This window comes from Acanthochromis polyacanthus, chromosome 2, assembly GCF_021347895.1.
Source record: "Acanthochromis polyacanthus isolate Apoly-LR-REF ecotype Palm Island chromosome 2, KAUST_Apoly_ChrSc, whole genome shotgun sequence".
Taxonomy (NCBI): domain Eukaryota; kingdom Metazoa; phylum Chordata; class Actinopteri; family Pomacentridae; genus Acanthochromis; species Acanthochromis polyacanthus.
Window position 1 is genome coordinate 12,097,447 of NC_067114.1, and position 21,579 is coordinate 12,119,025.

Genomic DNA, 21,579 nt, shown 5'->3' on the forward strand with positions numbered 1-21,579 from the left:
TGTAACAAGCGTATATACTATTATAGCTATAATTATATCCTAAATACACCATGTAGAATGTGTCTCCGGTGATTGCTATACAATTCTGTGAAGTTCACTCACAGTCAAAGGAGACAACGCGTTTGTCGGACAGTGTTGTGTGCGGAGTGGGAGACCAGATGTGCAGGCAGTTAGCCGGACAGCCCTCACTCACTCGATGCGGGACCTCCTGAAGGCCCCTGTCCCCTGAGCTGCACACAAGTGGGCTGAGCAATTAACAATTTCATGCTGATTGCCTGAAGCATGTTTTGCTATGCCATAAAGATAATAGCATGAAGGGTGCAGCGGCGGCAGCCCCCACTCCCCCTCCTCTGGTGTTCCTCTATTGCTTCCATCTCTCAATTCTCTCCTGTGCAATTCACATGTTGGAATGGCGCTCTGCCTGCTTGCTTTATTAAAGACACTCTCCCTGCTTAGAGGGCGCATTTAAGAAAAAAAAATATATAAAGATGACTCCCTGAAGAGTAAACAGGGATGATTATTAAAGGGAAGGAGAAAACTAGAGTCTTGGTCTCCCACTGGTTTCTTGATTTGAAAGTCTAATTTGGCAACTGCACACAACAGGCGTGCAGGTAGACAAAACAAACAGGTTCCATTCCCCCAGACAAACGGAGCATGCTCAGTGGCTCCTGGTGACAGCCCTCATCTTCCTCATTCTCTTCCCTGCCATGGCATGACAGCAATCCACTCTGACCATGGAGCTCACCGCTGTGCAACAGGAAAATCTGTGCACCACTAAACGCGCTGTTCGTGTGCAGTGCACAGCATATAAAGAGTGCAGAAGGCTGTAAAAACCTGGAACAGAACATGAGACATTACATCAGTAGTTAAATGAAGCTAATATGTGAATGTTATATCTGATTATCTGAATTCTGAATATCTATTGGTGCTGATACAGAAAACCAGAAGGGCTTCAGTCCATGTCTTGGAAAACCTTGCATTCTTTTATCGTCGCTCTATAATGAAGTCCATGTTGCATGATTGGAAACAGATTGACCTCCAAACAAAACACCAGCCACTGTTACCAATGGTGGACATTGGTGATTGTGAAACACATTCCCCAGGCTCTTGAATTCACATTATCTACACAGTACAAAGAAGCTGCGAATTTCCTCAATTTTCAGCCTTGATGCTACTAATGATGTCCCATGTTCCTATGCCGATAATTGCAGATTTTATGAGAGCACCGCCTTCACAGATCATAGCATACTATCTTGACTTGGATGTGGTATGAAAAGCATAGAACTATGCATACATCTCAAGAAAAGTGAAATTCAAAGTGTGTATTACATATGTTGAAGCTATCTATTGCCCACCATAACTTCAGATGACAGTATACAGTATTATAGCAGCACAAGGTCTCTAGACACAATGTTCTTTTCCTTTTATGAATATGCCAGTGAAAAGTTTAAAAAGATATAAATGTATTTCTTAAAATACAAACGTAAATGACTGCATCAGGTCTGGCAGTTTTAATATTCAGAATGCCACATTAATAACAATCTTCCCTCGGGGTCATTGCTTTTACTATGTGAAAACAAACCCTAAAGACATAAGGAGGAGATGCTGTGGACAAAGGGTTGCAGCAACAGCCCCCTCTGCCCCTCTGGCCCGCCCTCTCTGACCCCCCTCCTCCCCACCTCCCAGGCTTCTGGTTGCCTTTCCACCCCCTGGCTGAGTGTGAAAGTCCAGCTGGCACACTGACAGCCCCGACACCTCGGCTAACATCGCTACATTACAGGCCCCATTCTGTTTATGATATGGAGCCTGTCATTAATTTGCATTCTGAAGGAGCGGACACACACGAACACACACACACACACACACTTACCATGTGATAAGGAGAAACATGTTTTTGCGTTAATTTATACAATATAATGTCACCCCCCACCACCGCCACCACCCCAGACACACAACAACACGCACGCACACACTTATAAATTGCAGTCACATCCCCCTGCTAGAAGGGGATGATAATTGCGGACGGCCAATAAATTACTGCTGCCTCCACATCAATTATAAGCATCACGTCTGGCAATGAGGAAAATGAGATCTTGTGACAAATTTCATGAGGCTTGGCTGCCCAGCAGCCTTTCTTAACATGCTACAGATAGCAATCCCTTATCTAGCCTCTGTAATGGGGAGCTACGGATAGAGAGATGGAGCTGCAGCCATTTAATTAAAAAGCTGGGGGTAGGGGGTGGAGAGGTGTAATTCATTGAAAAGGCACAGGAAGGAGACAAAGCCTTTGTCTCCAATACATATTTTGCTCAATATTGTCACTCATCAGAGGCCAAGTTTGTATCTCCTCCGACAACAATTCTAGAGATTTTTCCATGTCTTTGTGCTCATCCCGTCGCTATTTTCCTCTCCGTTTCACTCCCTCTTCTTTCCTTGTTTTTTTATATTTCCCAGGAGCCCACTGTTTTCTCCACTGGGACAGCTACAGCGTTTTTTACGAATGACTGCGGTGGACAGACAGTGGCACTGAATGAAATGGCCCCTGCACCTAATTGTATTCCCACCTGGGGAAGGCAGGCAAGGGCGGAGGCTTCAAGAGCACAGCAATGAGGATTTATGGCAGATGGGGAGACGGCAAAATAAAACACCGAAAGGGATGGCTCTTAAATCTCATTCCCAGTGCAATATTCATTGTAGTTGCAATCGGGTGTGCTGATAGAGCACTGAAAAAACGACCGCTGTGTTCAAATTATGGCTGTACTCTCTACTAATATTTAACATCATTAGAAAATCATTAGAAAACCATCATAAAACCTGGGATTATGACCAGAGCATTAAACACAATGATTATTCAGTGTGTTCCTTCTCCGCTTTGCCTTGGAAATGAGATTTGCACTGCTGCGTCTATGTAGGGGGAAAGTATGAATATTTTTCATAATTACTGTAACATTTGAAAACATTGGCTTGCATGAATTACTATACCATTATGAAGTTATGTTTGTCTGCCCAAAAGCAAAGTTTTCAATGAGGCTTTGCATGAGATATCATTAATGTACTTTCACGGGGGCATCAGAAGGAATAATGCCAATATTTTATTAAACCTTAACCTTACAAAGCTTTGCCAGTTATAAGAGTAGCAGAGCTGCATCGCCGTCGCCACGATCAGGCTGCAGTTTCAAAGATGCTGGAATATGAGAGGCAAGGGAACTGCTGTGATGTGGTGAAGTCTCAAAGCATTAAATAAACTTCAGTAATGGATATCAGCTTTGTAAGGAAAACAGGAAAAAAAAGAGAGAAAGAAATCTAGCAGATCTGGTTCTAAGACTGCAAATAAGAGCGTATATATTTTCTACTGTACAGTGATGTACTGTACTTGAAGAAAAGGGAGGGCCGACCGTGTCAGAGTTGAGTCTTTACTTTTTGGGATTTCTCGGCAGCCCCATTATCAAGAGCAGCCATCAGCACAAAGATAAAAGATCCTAATGGAGCTGGCCCTAGTGGAGATGAAAGGTGCAGAGATGGCACACTGTTATGAATCTCTAATGCAGCCCATGTTTCTAAGGTAATGACTGACTCTCAGGCCTCTTTCACAGGATTTCCTGCTTAGGGCCCAGGCGATAAAGGTCTCCTATTCCTTGTCACTAAGCAGTAAGGTAGAAGCCCCGTGGCCGTTGCTCTCACTGGAAACTATCCTGAAAAAGGCACACAGGAAAAAAAAAAGCATGCCTTTGTCGAGTCTGATTTAGTCAATGGATTGACATAGTCAGTTCAAAACGGTGGAAAGGCTGAAGATAATATTTTTTGTCATCACTGAATTTGACTTACGGTCCGTTGCTACTCATTAAATAAATGGCAATCAGTTTGATAGCCATGAGAAGCGACAGAAAGCCTAATTTTGGTGAAGCTACTGTATGTTGAAAATCCAACACCTCACGTTCTGTGAACCTCACAGAAGACGGCGACTCTCTAACACTTTCAGAAGCTGAAGCATACTTGTTTTACAGTAGGAGAAAACTATGAACAACATATTCTTTTTAGGTCAGGATGAACAGAAGGCTAATGTAAGAGCAATTCCTTGTCAAGCTTTTCAGAGTAATTGAACTGACACTTATGAGAAGCAATGTTCTTTTAAATGCATTACTTGGCAGATACGAGGGCTTTTGTCCCTTAAACTTTGCCAGCAAAAAATCATGCCCTTTGAACAACAGGGAGAGGTGAAAATACATAGTGAGAGAAGTCTTTTTCTCCAGTCCCTTTCACAGAACCTAATGGATTGTGAGCACTTAATGCATTAATCAATCAATATCTCTCACTGTACATCAACAACGCGACCAAGTTATGAATGACCTTTGCAACAAAAAAGGACACTTAAATGCACACAAGATTGCTCCTAGGTTAGTAACTTGGGGCCGTTTTTTACCACGCATGATTACACCTTCACAAGGCACAGGGCCGTTAACAGTACCCTAAATATACTGGGGTTGGTTGTTGTACAATTTACACATGAATTTGCTGGAAGCAGAGAAAGACTGTAGCCTCGGCTCTTCCATAGAGATGCCTCATATATTCACCTGGTACTAGCTGTTAATTATAGAATACCCTTCAAGATGCATGACTTTAGAGACATTTCCTTTTCTTTTCTTTACCTATTTCATTACAGTCCACAATAAGTAGCAGGCTTGGTCACCAAGCAGCATCGGAATTTGCATGGCTTGCTCTGAGAAGACATCATGAAAGATAAGTGCTCTTCTTTGTAGTATGACTCAAGCACTAATTTAAAGATGGTCTCTATCTTTAGATAAAAGAATATGAAAAAAAACACTCTCAGTGGAGAGGAATTGTTGTAAGTAGTGGGGTATACTCCAACGGTTGCCCATTGAAAGTCATTTTCAACATTATACCACTTATAAGGTTTACTGAATAATCAGTGAGTCACATTTGCAGGTATTTTGTGTTGGCTGAAAAGTGATGCAAGATAAGAAAAGCTACTTGAAAATACTAATTGTTCCATTTTATATTATGATGTTAGTTGCTATCTGAACAGTTCCTCATCAGCAATGTAATTCTTTAAAACTTTGAGAAAAAAGTGATAAAAATCTCCTCCAAGGACAAAGATGGATGACCCAAACAGGAAAAAAATGTTTTTCCATCACTGCCTGAATCTTTTTAATAGTGTGGTTAAGATGAATTACATGGAGGATGGTGGAGGTAGATGACAGGAGGTGATGGTGGAGGAAGAGAGTAAATTTGAGGTGGTAAAGATAAGGTGTATGTTCCCTTGCTGAGGACTGCTGGAGCAGGGAAGTGAAGCATGGACACAGAGTGGAACGGACAGGAGCTGACTGCAGAGAGTCAGAGAGAAGAGTCCAGAACAGGAGCACAGACTAAGGCTATTGTGGTCAATGCACAATGGTCTTGCAAAGTGACTGCAGAGGGCCCTTAAACAAAGAAGGTATTGCCATTCGCTCTCCCCCAGCCAATTAGATTCTTTTGCCCAGTTTAACATGACAAAAACAGCCCATTTTTCCTAATTCTGGCTGCCATACTGGCCCATGTGCCACCTTAAATCGAGTAAGCCTCAGAATGTGGGTCCGTCTGTTGGACTGACATCGACTTGTGACATGGATTCAAACACATCCACTGTGTTCTCCATTCTACGCCTCACACACAAATATGTGCCTCATCTCAGCTTTCCCAAGTGCTTGAAATATTCCGCATATACATGAGAGGGACCCATTTCCAGAGAAACTTCACTTACCAGGTAGCGCTAAGGTTAATAATTTTTAGTTTTTTAAAGGATTTTAAACAGAAAAATACCTGAATTTTTTCCCCCTTTAAAGAACAGATCTTCAATCAGACTTTATGCCCCCATGCGACCAAAAGTTGATGCGTTTCCTGCAGCAAGAAGAAACCGTTCTCTACAGATTACAATAAACGTGGTCCTCTTGAGACAATCACAGCTCAGCGTATGCTTCTGGTAATAAAAAGTGAAGAGAAAAATGGGGTAAAAACACAAATGAGCTGATGATCACGTGGCCCTCAAAAGCAATTTAAAAACAGTTACAGTTCAGCGTTTGCACTACAAATGGTAATGTAATTTAATTTCACACAAATATTTGAATTACTGCTTTATTTATATTTATTCTCAGGTTTTTCTTTCACTCTATATAAACACAGATAAACCAAGCCCTAAGCACAATGGGCTGATGTTTAATTATCTTTTGTGACAAGTGCAAAAACCACGCAAGGCTAAAGAAGATATATGAGGTCATTTTTAATGACAAGAAACAACAGATGCCACACTATTATTGATCTGCACATTTATAAATCTATAAAATATCCACACCATCTTTGCTTGAAACTGTTGGGTGTTTAAAATTCATTTAGTACAACCCAATTTATATTTGCTAATTGCGATTAGAAAATAAGACCGATGGTGCTGATAGACTGCTCTGTCTAATAATTCCAGATTATTCACCTGACGAGTTCTGAACAAAGAGAAAAACATTCCATTCAAAAAAAAATGGTTGAAGAGCACATATATTAGTGCAATATTACAGCAATATTAAATACAAAAATTATCTCCTGAGGAGAAATTTTACAGCAGCACTTGGTGAAACAAAGCATATTTATGCTAAAAAAAAAAAAAGGCTCAGAAGTGAATGTCCTCCCTTCTAGGGTCACTTCTGCTTTATAGCTGAATTGACTCAGTATGTCCTCCCATGTGCTTACTGAACAAGTAGCATGAAAATTGACCTTTGCTTGCTTTCTAAACAATGGATTATTCATCTTAATGCTTCAAATGACTAAATACACCGTCAGACTTCAGGAAAGAAATTTAGGAAAGAGACATTCTCACAAAACAGTTACCCCTTGATTATGATATAAACAGAAAGAAAATTGTTTTAGCTTTTTTTCTGCACTGCACTATTTTCAGTGTTAGTAACAGAAGAACAGTGAAGTCTGTCAACCAGAAAAACGAGTGTGCAAACTTTAAGTTCTTGATTATTCATGCTTGTGTCATAGGACATATGTTTTCAGTTTCACAGGACATAAGTAATTAAATCACATTGCTAATGCATAAACATTCCCAGTTGTGATTTGAGAGCGATTCATTGATAATTATTATTTCTTAATGCATAAATCTTATTGTTGCAGTAAAAGTCTTTCCTCTCAGTAGTCATGGTGGAACTTCATCAGTGTGCATTTGCAGTGTAAATGCCTGACTTCTTGTTCACCTCCCCTTGCTTAAATATCATCCATCACTAAGCTCATCCAGGCTCATTTTTCCCCCCAAATGGACAGTGGGAAGAACATATCTACAGCCAACTAATGAAAAAGCAGCAACACATCAGGATTTCCAGCCAGACAAAGGGAGACTGTGAGCGATAGGCCATCCGCTAGACCAAGAGGAACACCATAAATTTGACTGAGTCAAACAAAAACTATTCTGTCCCAGATTGTCGCTGTGCAGGCGGCAGCATCTGATTAAACAGAGCTGAGCTGTGAGCACGACTCCATCAGAATCTAGAAATCCGTCCTTTAACAAACATCGCCTTCACAGAATAATTACTGTCAAGTCAATAGCCACCTTCCTTCAACAGACTTTTCTGCATGTGTTCTGCTAATCAGTCATATTGTTCTTCACAGCAGTTAGCTTCCAATAACCGCTGTCTTACTGTGCACCAGGATCATGGACAAATTACCTGGAAGTATGCAGACATAGGCCTTAGACCTGAAGGTGCTTTGCAATCAATGGCATCCTACAATGGCGTCACTAGTTGTATCACATTGTGGGAACTTCTGTTTGCTACCGATACCCAGCTACAGGGGGTAAAGGGGGAGGGGGCAGTATTTATGGAAACTAGACAAACCCAGAATAATTCCCAATATCCATTCGTGGAAAGTTCCTCTAATGTCACACACACCATCACCAACATACAGTAGAGCCTTCCTCCCACTCATATTATCCTTTTGTGTTTTTCACCAAACTCATCCATTTCTCTTCATCCACCCTCCTCTCACCCTCCTCAGGTGGTGTGTAGTGTACTGTCAAGCACAGCGTGAATCAATGACTGGTGCTCACGCCCACAGGTAAAGGTTAGAAAGGTTCACTATTGAATTATTTCTGCACTTCTCTCATTGCTGCCATCTGCCTGGCTGCTTTTAGTTGATGTGGTTGAGGCACTGGAGGGGACTCTTTTTGCTAATGCACTCAAAACATGAATGCATGTGTGTGCTTTGTGCGCATCCTGTGCTAGTCTGTATGGGGTGTTTTTCCTGTAAGGATGTTTTCTTCAAATGTAACTAACATAACACGAATTTGCACATCAGGCAACATACACACGAGTGTACTTACAGATACACACTTACACTTAGATACACTCTGTTCACTACTCAGGCCGATCTATCAGACAGTGGATAATGAATCACAACATCTGTGCTTTCAGCCAGTCTTTGTTTCATCTGCCTTTATTCTAATGGAGCCTTCGGACTGTGAGGGCAACATGCTGCTGGATAGGGCATCCTTCACTCTCTGGTTTTGTTTTGCTGTCAGCGAGGCTGATCGTCTCTGCTGGACCCAGGGTGAACTCGTCCATAGCACAGATCATGCCCTTTGATCCCCCAGCTCTCTCTGGGGGGCACAAACAGCCTTATTAAAAATGGCTAAATAAAACTTTCCTAGCCTCGACTCGATAGTTCCCAAACTTTACCCCTGCTTCTTCTCTGATGCTGCCTATGGTCAAATTGAGCTGCCTAATTCTGACAGCGAGAAACACTGCTCACCCGATACCAAAACATAGAAACAAATGAAGCAATCTAAGCGTTTAACAATTTATTGCTTCTAGTTCCTAGACTACCTGGCATACACTTGCACTACAATCAATATCACAGACGAGAACATGCTGGATGTAAGATGATAATGTGAGCCTTAGGGGAAAGTTCAAGCAAGGAGTGTGCAGGAGACGTATGAAAAAATGAAATATTACAACTACTACATATTACTAGTAAAAAAGAAATTTTAAAACCAAACAAAAGAAAAAGTGTCGGCATTGTATTGTAACCACAGGCAACTTATTTTAGCTGTATGTATAATGTAGAAAATACGCTGATTATAGAGGCTTTGACAAAGATGATCAACCAAAGAGGCTTTGTTAATGAGAGGCAGACACAACTAACGCTGTGTAATTGTGATCACATTACAAGAGTCACTGGAGTCATGTTAGTTATACTTGTGGAGATTAATTTGTTCAAGTGAATGTCGAAAGAACTCCCCATGACATTCTCCGACAAGATATTTTCACATTTACATGTGGCTGCACTAAAAATAATATCCATATAAGCACTCTCTCAAGCACATTTCATTTGAATCAGTCACTGAAGACAAGAGACGTGTTTTTCCTTCATCTCATGTACCTATGGCAGTGACATGACTGCTGCTATAATTAAACCCATCACAACCATTATGTCTTTGGCACCTAATCTATTCCCTCCTCCTCTTCTGTGTCTGTCTGTAACCACAGACTTCCCGCCCTCAGCTCTGACTGACAGACCCTGCGGAGGCTGTGGTCACTCTCTGTGAGTGACACGAGGGGCAGCAGGGCTACTGCATTACCTCCCTGCCCTCCCTGTGAGCTCCTCCTGATCCTGCAATCCAGCACCTCACACCACCAATCGCCACCTCTGCTCCAATATCCAGCAGCAAAGCCTCAAGGCCTGAAAATAGAACTCATTAACACGTTTAGTAAGTACAAATGAGATGACTGTCTCCTGATGGACTGTCTATCTTTTGGATCAGCTTTCAAGGAGAGTGTGTGGTAATGACAAGAGAGAGGGAAACCAATATTATAATGTGCTGCCAGCGTCCTCTGAAAATGGGCTTGATGACAGGGAGAGCCTCTTGCACCCACACACGGCCTGACTTTCACTGCAGACACCTATGTGTGTGCTGGTTTATGGGCCTGCGAGTTTGCAAAATAAAATCTGCTGCATATTTACACCCACATGACATAACTGACAGTGGAATCACACACGGGATGTCAAACATACAGAGCACAGGCGAGGTGAAGTCAGCATGTGTGGATCTGCACATGTGCAGCCACTGCATTAACAGGTTTATGCTGAAATTTAGAGATGCTATTGTTTTTGTTGTTCTATTGTGACTCAGTTTGTCCTCATTCAATTTATCGCTTGTCTGAGTTGTCCATTTTTTCATTTTACAAACACTCATCTTTGGCATTTATGCTGCCTCTCTTCCTCTCGGAGTCAGATGTATTGGACTGGGTGGCACACCAGGAGTCAGACTTTACCCACCTTCTAGCCTGAGGGAAAAACTGGCCTGTATTTACAGAACGAAGGTTCAGGCAGGAGTGGTAGTAAAAAAAATCTGGACACCAGACTTTTTTTTTATTCACAGCCTGTCCCAGAATAGAGTGGTGGCTTTCTGGTCAATTTGCTATTACAAGATGAGCCAGGAAAGGAATTCATAGCAAGCCTGTAAAGCAGGGGCAGATGGAAAGAAAAAGGCTTGCTTGTGTTAGTTTGAGCAACAGGGTCATATGAATGCTGAAACACAACTGGAAAATCTATAAAGCCATCATTTTGGCTTTTAATAAATGTCTAGTCTTTTGTAATATTTTCAAAATGAAAACTAATGTATTTATGAATTTCCTGGCACGTTCTGCAGACAGCAAACAATTTCCTATGCTGCCTGGATGCCCTTCGGACAGGGATTAGAAGGCAGGCGACTGACAGAGGCCTGACTGAGCTGCAGGCCCTCTGGGGCCCTGCTCATCCAGGCCTGCACGGTCCTCATCCTCATATCCACTCTGCATCACCAGGGCAATAACAGCCTTTATTAAAAGCGCATTGCAGCAGTGTCTGTCTATACAACTTACTTTCAGATTGGCCATAATGTGGCATGTAGAAAGGGTCTGGTGGTTAGGGGCTACAATATCCTGTTTCTGGAAAGGTTTACTTTGCATTTTAACAAGCATGAATAAGGAAGGACATTCCAGAAATGGCTACCGTCTGTTTCACTCTTGCCTGTGGGGAGCAAAAGCTCAGACTATGGCCCTTGCATGCCATCAGAGCGTGGCCTAGCTCACCTCTGACTTTACCTGGCTTTAACTGTAGCTTAGCCACTGGACATGCAGATAGTTAGAGCATGATATGCCCTGTTAATATGATTCAAAAACTGCAATGAAAAGCAGAGGATGAAACAAAAGCATCAATATTGTGCATACCACACGTGTGGTATAATAATTTCAACAGACTTCATGTCAACACATCCTATCTGCCATCATTAAAGCTCAATGCGAGCTGCAGGGTGTTGTGCAAACTCTAAAATATGACTGACTTTGCTCTATTTGCTTTATTAATGCATTTTTCCATGTCACTGTGTATTTTCCAGCTTTTCAGAGTGTCTCAAGAATTATGCATGAGGCAGAGAGGGAGGCATGTGGGGAGGGAAGAGATATGCCTCTGTTGTCAGGACAGGCCACGCTATTAGGTGTGTGACCCTGAAAGTGCACCCCTTTTAGCGAAACAAGCAATGGATCTCATATTGGATGCCGCTATTATGCAGCAATTTGTATGCATCCTTTCGTCTCATTTCCATTTAATAATGCACACCGCTACCCCCGCCCAGTTTCTCAAACTGGTCATTAAAAGTAACGCCGATCTAAACTGGAGGCTTAAGTTCCACTTACAAGCAGCCACAAAGTGGTAGATTTAACAACTGCAGCGTCAAAGTAAGATAACCCCTCCCCAAACCAGCCTTCGCCCTTCAATACCCAAGCTTCTCTATCCACACAGGCTGGAGACAATGACTGGTGGCTGCCCAGGTGGCCTCAGCCCCAGCCTTCTCCTTCCCAGCCTCCGAGGCTCACAGACAGGGATTTCCTCCTGCGATGAGAGCCAAGCCGTCACAGCCCAGCGATCAAGGGCCTGCCATCTGTGACTGAGGCAGATTTACAGCAGGAGCTAATCCACACTGTCAGCCACGTTTGTTCTCCATCTCTGCCTCCTCCATACACATACATAAACTTGCACACATACACCACCGCTGCAAAATACTAATATTTTACATTTCTAAAACGCTCTCTCCTGCATTGCTCTCTTTTCTCCTTGTCTCTTTCAAACACACACACACACACACACACACACACACACACACACACACACACACACACACACACACACACACACACACACACACACACACACACACACACACACACACACACACACACACACACACACACACACACACACACACACACACATACACACAGACACAAAGCAAACAGTTCTTGCAGAAGGGCATTCACCCTTCACTGCAATTTAAGTTTGCCCCTTTTAAAGGCATGATCTAATTCTGCTCGACACTCAAAAAATAACTTTAGTCGATTAAATGTTAAGAAATGAGAAACCTCAATGTGTCACTGAGTTACATGCCCTGGTGAACATCACTCATAGGAAATAGGGTCATCATATGCTCAAGTGTCACACGAGCTCTCACATGCAAGCTCCCAAAACCAGTTTCCCCCACTTCTCCTGCATCCATTTTTAACTATTTTCACCTATCCTCCATATTCTGGTGTCTCTCAAACACATTCAGCCTGATGCTTTACACTGACAGTTGCCAGCATTAACTCCTATACATGACACTTGGTTTAACCTTTTCCCTGTAACATCTCAACCTGAAATATATTTGTCCTAATGCTGTCAAACCAACTGTCCTCCCAGGTGAACACTTCATGGGAGTTTTTAACATTTCCCTCTTGCCTCCTCTGTCACATACATGTCTCCTCTATATTCTGTTTCTATCTGCCACCCGGTAAGGAGCTGCTATTCTTAAAACTACGAGCTACAACTGGTGCATCAGTTCAAGTCAGTGCTGAGCTTTGTTCGGTGATCTCTGCGCACAGGGCAGCTGTGTGGGGCTGGGGTCCCTTTGAGACCTCCTTTGTTTCCCCATAGATAAAGGGTTAAAGAAGACAAATGGAGGTGGGGCCACAGAGCAAAATGCCTCAGCAGCACATTTATATTATGAGCAAGAATTAAAACAATGCAGGCCTTTTATCCTTGTGTTAGTCTAATTAAAAAGAAACCTAATTTCTGCTGCCCTTGCTCTCTTCGGACATCCAGCCCAAAGGAGATTTGTGGCACCAAAATCCCTGCAGTCTATGTTTCCTGCATCCTCAGGAGGAACATTGATATGCAAAGTTGTAAAACATACCACATTCGTGAGCTAGCTCACATTTATTCCATTGCTGTCATAGCAACGTAACAGTCAACTGCAAATCATGACTCAAAAACCTTATTGTTTAAAACTTGAGTGATTTTTTTTTTTTAATGTAAGACTACCTCTCTGTGTAATGCTGACATGTGTGTGACCGTAGCTGTGAGCCATTTTTGGAGAAAAGCTGTTTTCATATGTTTTGGGTAAAATCCCAGGCAGGCTACAAGCCCAGCACCTAAACCAGCAGAGAAACACTCGCAGGATCACAGAACAGCAGCAGGCGAGGGAATTACTGACTAGGTGACCCAGAAATCCAGGGGCAACTTTGTTTTAACAAACCAGGGAATGTTCCACCACTTTAGCAACTATGCCTTAACCACAAAAAAGAGCCCTGTGCCACAGAAGAGCTGGAGAAGAGGAAATTAAATATTACACTGGGAGGGAATGGTCCAGCCTTAGCTGAGGGGTGGGGCTGAGAGGTGGACCAGCACAGCTGATGCTTTTGGGGTGTGAAATGGTAGAAATGAGGGGTGTGGAGTCAGCAATTTTAGATTTAATGATTACAGGCAAAGAGGCACATTCATTATTGTGGTAATGTGATCATGATGCTCGGTAAACATTTTTGCACACTTCTGTTTTATTTAACAGAGAAACAAATGGAGGTCACATTGAACATGAGGACTAAGAGCAAAATCATAATGGTTCATATTTACTGATGATGGTGTTGTTATATGGTTTTCTGTCCTGGAAAGGAACAGAATGAATTTTACCATGAAGGCATATAATTAGCAAAACAAAAACAATTTTATAACCCACTGGTGAAGCAGTGTCGAAATTACGAGGAAAACAGGAAAAGGCATTTACACCAATCCCATTAATCAAGCATCATCATCATCAAAGTACACAACAAGACCGTAAAGACATTAAATCTAAAGTGAACTGACTGATTTAGTTTTCTTTAAGATTCTGTTAGATGCCAATGCTCTGGTCAAGTAAGTGAGAGTTACTGTAATGTGATGAAACTCTGCATTCTGTTAGTGCGTTTGTGTGCATGCGTGTATGTGTGTGTAATCATACTCTCCACACATCCACACACAGTCTAACCTCAGGCTCAGATCCCTAATCTGGTACAAACTCTTGCATCTAACACATGAAAGGTTAAAAAGATTGACAAAAGGAGCAGCTACCCCAGAAAAATGCAAAAATGAGAAAACACATTTATTTGCAAACAGCACGACAACTACTCCTGTCTGAACACACAAAAAAATAAATACCCAAGCCCCCCTCGTCCCTTTTAACCTAAATGGCCCTTCCTCTTGCCTTTGCATGTTCGCTTGTCCACTGTACTGTAGTCATTAACATATTTGGAGTGCAGCGAGCAGAAAGCTTAATTGTCCCTAATTGCTCAGCTAAATATGTTCTCTAATGATTTGCTTCAGATCTGTGACTGCCTTTTGCGCAATTTCCCGGCCGCTGGCTTCATTATCCCTGCCTCCTTGGAACAAAGCGTCTTCACAGGCTGGGCTTTTTTTTTTTTTTTTTCTCCTACATAACACAGACAGCGAGTATGTGTGCGAGGGAAGTAATGGTTCCCTCTTGGAAGGACACACAATAGAGCCTCTTTGTCAGGGCACAGGAGTTAAAGTGATTAGAAAACCAAATCTCTACTAAGAAAGAGTGTTAATTGACCACAGCGCACTCTTCCTAATCAGTCCATAATAAATGGGCAGTTGAGGCACTTTGTTTCAGCCATGCTACTGTTGTTATGGCTGTGTCTGTTTTTTGGGTGTTCTTGTTGTTGTTGCAGCTGCTGCTGCTGCTCAGCTCCTCCTTCTCTTGCCTTGATGCTCTGTCTCAATATGTTTTTAATGGCTAAAAAGGTCAGCTCCCATTAATGGGGACTTCTGTTTGGACTGGGGTACATTGGCTTTGCAGGAATAATTTGTGCCAGCTACAGTTATGCAGAAAACTATATATAAGATTAAAGTTTTAGTGTTGTTTATTGTTGTCTACTTTATCACCGTATATACCGTCTGTGTACATCATCCTTAATATTGTCTAATAATATTAATATCTGACCAAACAACAAAACTCTCAAAACTTACGCATTGTTTCACAAGAGATGCTTCTCTTTAATATTAACGCTAATCTTATGAGGAAGTAAATGTAAAAAGGGGGAAGACAGTGAACAATTGCTAATGCAAAATTCAGGCCTTCGAAGGTCCGTGAATGAACAAATGGATGTGTGTTTTTGCGCACAAGAGGCAAAGCTGCATAGGTGGAGAGATCAAGTACTAAAAACAAAGCGATAGGCGTGTTCTGACCTGTATCTGAAGAAGGGCATTTGCGAATGGTGAAGATGGAGCTGAGGTCCTCCTCCTCCTCCGGCAGGCCCTTCTGCAAGCGTTGAAGCTTCCTGAGGCTCTCGCTGCGTTGGTGCTTCATGGAGCGCACATGCTGGATCAGGTTGAGCTTGGCCTTGGTCGAATAGTTGCACAGCACACAATGGTAGTAGCAGGCATCGCCCTCCACCGCGTTTTCGTGCTGCTGCAGGTGCTGTGGGAGGGAGGGAGAGAGATAGAGAAAGAAAAGGAACATGGAGAAAGAGAGAGAGGGAAAGAGAGAGAAAGAAGTTATTGTAGATGGCAGATAGCTGGCTAGGCACCACCGACTCACTTTCACTCACACAGTTGGCAAATGAACAAATCAATTCCCAATCACAGCCCTGTTGTTTAACATCCAGACCTCTTCCACTTCAGGACAACTGTTTGGACTGCACACTTGTCTGTGTGAGTGTCTGTATCAGTGGGCTAACAGGACAGGAGAGGCCTGGGAGACACGCAAATCTCAGGGGCCCGAGGGCGGGCAGGAATCACATCAGCCACCCTTCAGAAGCCGTGGGTCTGCAGCCTCACAGACGGAAGGAAGCATTGATCCCCTTCACTCAACAGAAGCTTCCCGTCTCTGAAAAGGAAACTCCAAACATCTGCCTGTTTCACGCATGGGATACTAAATATTGATCATGGCGAGTTAAATCCTCGCTCTCTTGTAGAGAAAGAGAGGCAAAGCCAGCCGGTGGTTGAGCAGGAGGGGGACTGAGTGCATTCTGAGAGAAAATAGAACATTCCACAACAGGAGGACAACCTTCAGAGGACAAGAAATCAGCATCAGTATTGACCTGTCAACCCCAGCACTTCCTCCCAACTCTCCACAGTGTGTCGGTCCAGCCTGCAGCACACCCTCCGGAGTGTCACAACATACGTAACACCCCGTAGTGACACCATGCCACCACAGCCTCTCGTCTCACCACCAAGCTCCAGTCTAATTACCTCCTGCATGGCTCAATCAATGATGCAAGGCCAACACAATATGGCTGCGCATGGTGTGAGCAACAGAGTTATTGACCATTATCCTAAAGCATCACACTGATTGTTGCTGCATGTTTACAATAAAAGACCTGGACTCAGTATGGCCACTTGAGTCACGCCAGTCATGTGCTGCTCTTATATCAAACTCAGAAGCCTTGCTGTGGATTACTGTGGCTATAATCAATGCCAATCACCAAAAGTTTCCCCATAATCTTCTTAGCCCCTGTGTCTCCCTTTGGCATTCCAAGAGAACAAAAAACTACTGGCACTTGTAGTGTGGGTATAAAATGAATATAGATAAACCTCTCACATCTACATACATGTAAATCAGTGCACAACTGAACAAAATGAGGATGAAACACTACAGATTTTGCCATTTTTAACCAGGTTAAACGCACCAATGAAAACAGCAGTGAAGACTGGAGCTGAACAAATTGATAAAAAATATCTAATTGCCATTTTTCTGTCAGATGTTGCAAATACAATTTGATTAGAGATACAATCTTTTAAAGTCAAGCTTCAATGAAATATTCACTTTGTAACAGATTGAAAATGTGTGATGGAACATTACTACATGAAATACAGACAAAAGAGTGACAGTCACACAAGGAGGATGGTGTGGATTTGTAAAACAACTGACACGTTAGGCCTGGCTCAGATGTACTGCATAGCATATATTCTAAAATTTAACGTTCAAACTGCAATTTCAACCTGAAATTGATTATCTGGTTAGCCCTAGTTGAGGTATTATGTGTTCGCTTTTATACAATTCAGCATTTCAAGAGTGTAATTCTCTGTGTGCTCATTTAGCTTGAATATCAGGCTTACAATTACACTTCTAATAAAAGATCAGAAAACTGAAGCATTCATCAAAAAGAAACTAAACCATCCTCCCTGCACTAGATGGCCTGTTTGGTTGGCTGGAAGACACAAAAGCAATGGAAACATTACACATTTAACCACATTACATCTAAATCAGGTGTTGACAGGCTGGCGGAAAAAAAAGTCATAACAATATTATGCCTGCCTAAAATGCTCTTGTCCCTTTCTCCTAATGTTTAATTTTCTAGCAATATTGTAATATTGCTATGGGGTTTTCTGGGCTATTGTGTTTCATTCTCTTTGGTTTCATATTTCTCATTTCTACACCTAAAATGTGCATTAAGACACCGCTTCCAGGAAAAGGAATAGGAGCTTTTTTTTCCTCTTTGTGAGCCCCACAGCTCAGTGTAATAGAGTTATTAGGTGATTGTAAAAAGCTCTGTGCGCTCTCCTTTCTCGCCTCATTTTAAGCCATCCATGATGTCATGAAGAGGTGTTTCTGGATATTGTGGGAGCCCTCCTCCTTCTCCTCCTATTCCTCTGTGCACAAATATTGCATCAGAATTAAGGTAGAGAGAAATCTGAGAGACAGATTCAGTTATAGATGACACCAAATCAATCAAATTGGTCTTAGTCATAGCAGATGTCTTGAATTTAAACAAAAAAAGAGCACTTGCCACAAATGACTCAAGGCTCCAAATATCTACAAGAAGTTTTAAAAAAAATGACAGCACCTGACCGAAACTTCAAAGCAAGTCTCATGAGGCAGAAAAAAAATCCTGGGAGTTTTATAGTTTCCCATAAAAAGCGCAGGGTTTATATAGGAGTGAACCCGAGACTGCCTGCCCCAGAATCAGCCATAATTCACTATAAACCTGACTGGCCAGGAAGATGGGCTCAACAGGGCCAAAACTGGTCTGCCCCAGTTCTTGTAGCTCCATCTACAATGTCAAACGGTTACACCTGTAAACCAACACTTTCACCATCTTTGCACTGGCCATGACCCAGAGCAGTCTGGGGCATTTCAGAGTCAGTGAAAGAGGGAGGAGATCAAACCAATGAAGAGTGAGGTGGTCCGAGCTCATTCAGTATTTCAGGGAGGACTAAGGCAAAATTGTGTAGCGCATCGGAGCGCAGCATAGCTTGACCCATGAGAACAACAACCATCTGATCATCAGACACACAAACTTGCTCCAACATTGATTCTCACTGGATTCCTTAGGAATTATCCATGAGACTCCTCAGATTATATCTAAAAGCACAAACACACTTTGGACACAGTACACTCGCAGGATTCTTTGGTTCACACAGAGTCACACACACATTAATGTGAAACATAATAATGCATGAGACAGGGCCTATGTCTGTTTCCTATGAACCTGCAATGAAGCCCCTAGTTGATAAATCACCTCCAACTGCAGTGCAGGAATTTGGCGGCTTAATGAAAAAGTCATGTTGGGCTGGGAGGAGTTGGTCTGCCTGGCTCAGGGGCTTCTAACCGCCCTATCAAGGCCCCAACAGGAGGGGAGCTGTGGAGCATAATGGGGGGGAAGCTGGCTGGGTCAGCGGCATGGATTCAATACCACTGAACTGTCTGGAAATTTACAGCGGTTATATAGGAGATTCAGCTGAGCAAGTACAAGTGTGTGACTACCTATAATGCATCGAGGTACTCAACAGCAACCGGGAGACATGCTGTGTTGCATCTGAATACACTGTATGTGTGGTCTGATTTAACAGATAAGTTCATAAAGGCACTGTGATTATAGGTATCTGTAAGCCATACTGTAGTAATACTGCAGTCTTTCAACAAATATCCTAACTACCATTTTGATAGCTTCTAAAAAGACATTTTGCTGAAGGGTCCAGTTCTAAGCTTTGTTTTACACTGTGGTGATTTTCATAGTCTAAAAAAGCAGTTTCAAGCCTCTCTCTTCCATGGAGCACCTTGTCTCTTGCTGTGGAGGCTGAAGCAGTGCTCTGTGCTTTTTCAGGTAAAGAGGGACAGGGGCGGTGTGGGCACCACCCCATCCTCTCTCTCACAACTCTACAGTGCACCTTGCCCTCTGAGTGGGCAATACATGGCTGTATCAGTTTCACCACCCACCCAGAGCACTGCATACATCTGCATTTCCATCCACTTAAATGCAAAGTAAAAGTGCACCTTTAACACAAAACAGTGTGGTTGCAGAGAGAGTCCAGCTCGCACAAGATGGAGGTGGGTATTACTGGAAGGGTGGAAGGGAGACAGAGAGCCGGTAATTCCAAAGAATGGCTCCCAAAGGAACTGTATAATACAGCATGTACACGCAACAAACACATACAAAAGTATAGACAAAAAGAACATCAGAAATGTACACACACAAACATGCACAAAAACACATACAGACACACACACACATACACACAGCCACATGCCATTATGATCATACCCTAATTTCCACCATTAAATTTGGCAGTGCTGTTAATACAAAATTAATGCATTAAAACAGATGACTATCTGTGAGCTAAATAGCTATCAATTCTAAGAGAGCTGCCAAATTCCCTCTGTGAGAGAGCCAGTGAGTATCTGTTTGGATATTGCTTTGTAATTGTCTCCCTGATTCTCGGCACTAAAAGCTCTCGTCTGTGTGTGTGCACATGCATAGATGGTGGTGGTGGTGGTGGTGGTGGGGGGGGGTTTACATGGTTTAGAAAACTCCGGTTCACACCTGAAGCCATGATATGCACCGCAATAAAGCAGATCTGAGCAGATCTATGGGAGGTTCGTATCCTCTAAATCACAGAGGTAGGAGTCAGGTTTTTGGCTTCCTGGCTTCTGAGGTGTTACAATAAGTCAAGCAGCACCTTTGTTATTCAAACATGGTGAGGTCATGGCAGCAATTATAACCAATGAGGTAACTGTATTTCACGCTGAAGTCAGACAATGTAATAACTGGATTGAAAAACATGCTGTAGCCAAAGGGAGAAGACAACACACTTGTCTGGCTCACAACTGTGGTCATAGTATCCATATACTGTTGATTATATGTATATTTAAGGAGAAAGAGTTTTCAAAAGGTAGCTGTTCAATTTCTTCACAATTCTGCCATATATCACAATTAAGCGATATTTAAAAATAGATTATTTTAATGATGAGGATTAGGTTTGGGGTTAGGGTCTAGACAAAGAAAATATTTCAATGTAATGACCCATTTCTTCGCAGCAGCAATGTATTTGCACATGTGCAGAGATTTGTTGGGAACTTGATTCTCATAAATCTGCACTCTGGGATTCCCCTGGAACGTAAGCAGGTTATTTAGCAAAGCAAAGCAGAGTGACTGGAGTCAGTGAGTGCTTACAATTTGGCCTGTGATTCCCTGTCTGCCAGCAGCACGAACAACAGCTCAAACCACAGAGGCCCCACTGGGTGCCAAGTGTGGTGGCTGCTTTGAATTAGCCACTGCAAGTTGCAACATGCCTAAAGTTAGGTTGTGGCTTAAATGGACTGTGTATTCCAGGCCCAAACGTACCTACTGCTTCCTGAACCTCATCCCCGCCCCTGTCCTTTCTTTTTCATTTCTCTTAATACCTGCCACCCCTCTGCTGCATCCTGTCCCTCTGTCTCAAAGCCCATAATGTGCTAAGTTGCTTCCTCTACTGCTTTGCTGTAGAAATGATCCATCACTACCGGTGAATAAAAACAGGCTGCATATTTGTCTCTGGGAGGGAAGGGGGAAACAAAACGGGCCTGTGTGGTAAGGGAGGGCAGCAAGGTAAAGATGGATCGCTGTAGGTGTCCTTAGAGAGGATGACTTAACATAGGCCTATGAAACAAAGTAGTTTGGGAGGGGTCATGGAGACACTTAAAGACAATACGGCTACTGGTGCTCCACACCCACCACTCTTACTTACTTTAACATTAAATAAAGCAATAATTATTGAATTCCGTTTGAATGAGTAAGATGCTAGAAAGTAAACAATGGGAACATAATTGCAGAGGGAAGGCAATCAATGCAGGCAGTCATTTGGGCCATGTTGATTGTGTAGACTGCTGTATGTGCTCTGTGCGCGTAAGTGTGTGCACTTTTGTGCAGCCATTGCAAATCTAAGGTGAGCCGAGGGGAGTATGCGCTGTGACAAGGAGCTGAGTAATACACTCTC

General features: G+C 42.6%; 1 protein-coding gene across 6 annotated transcripts in view; it reads right to left on the reverse strand.

Annotated features, from left to right (window-relative positions):
- The window catches only part of zfhx3b (zinc finger homeobox 3b), a 288,945-nt gene that overhangs the window by 43,241 nt on the left and 224,125 nt on the right, over positions 1-21,579 (reverse strand). For all 6 annotated transcript variants that reach the window (XM_051939585.1, XM_051939586.1, XM_051939593.1 and 3 more), the window contains one exon: positions 15,571-15,802. In XM_051939585.1, the coding sequence (XP_051795545.1) occupies positions 15,571-15,802 (232 nt within the window). The remainder of the gene's footprint in view (positions 1-15,570; positions 15,803-21,579) is intronic.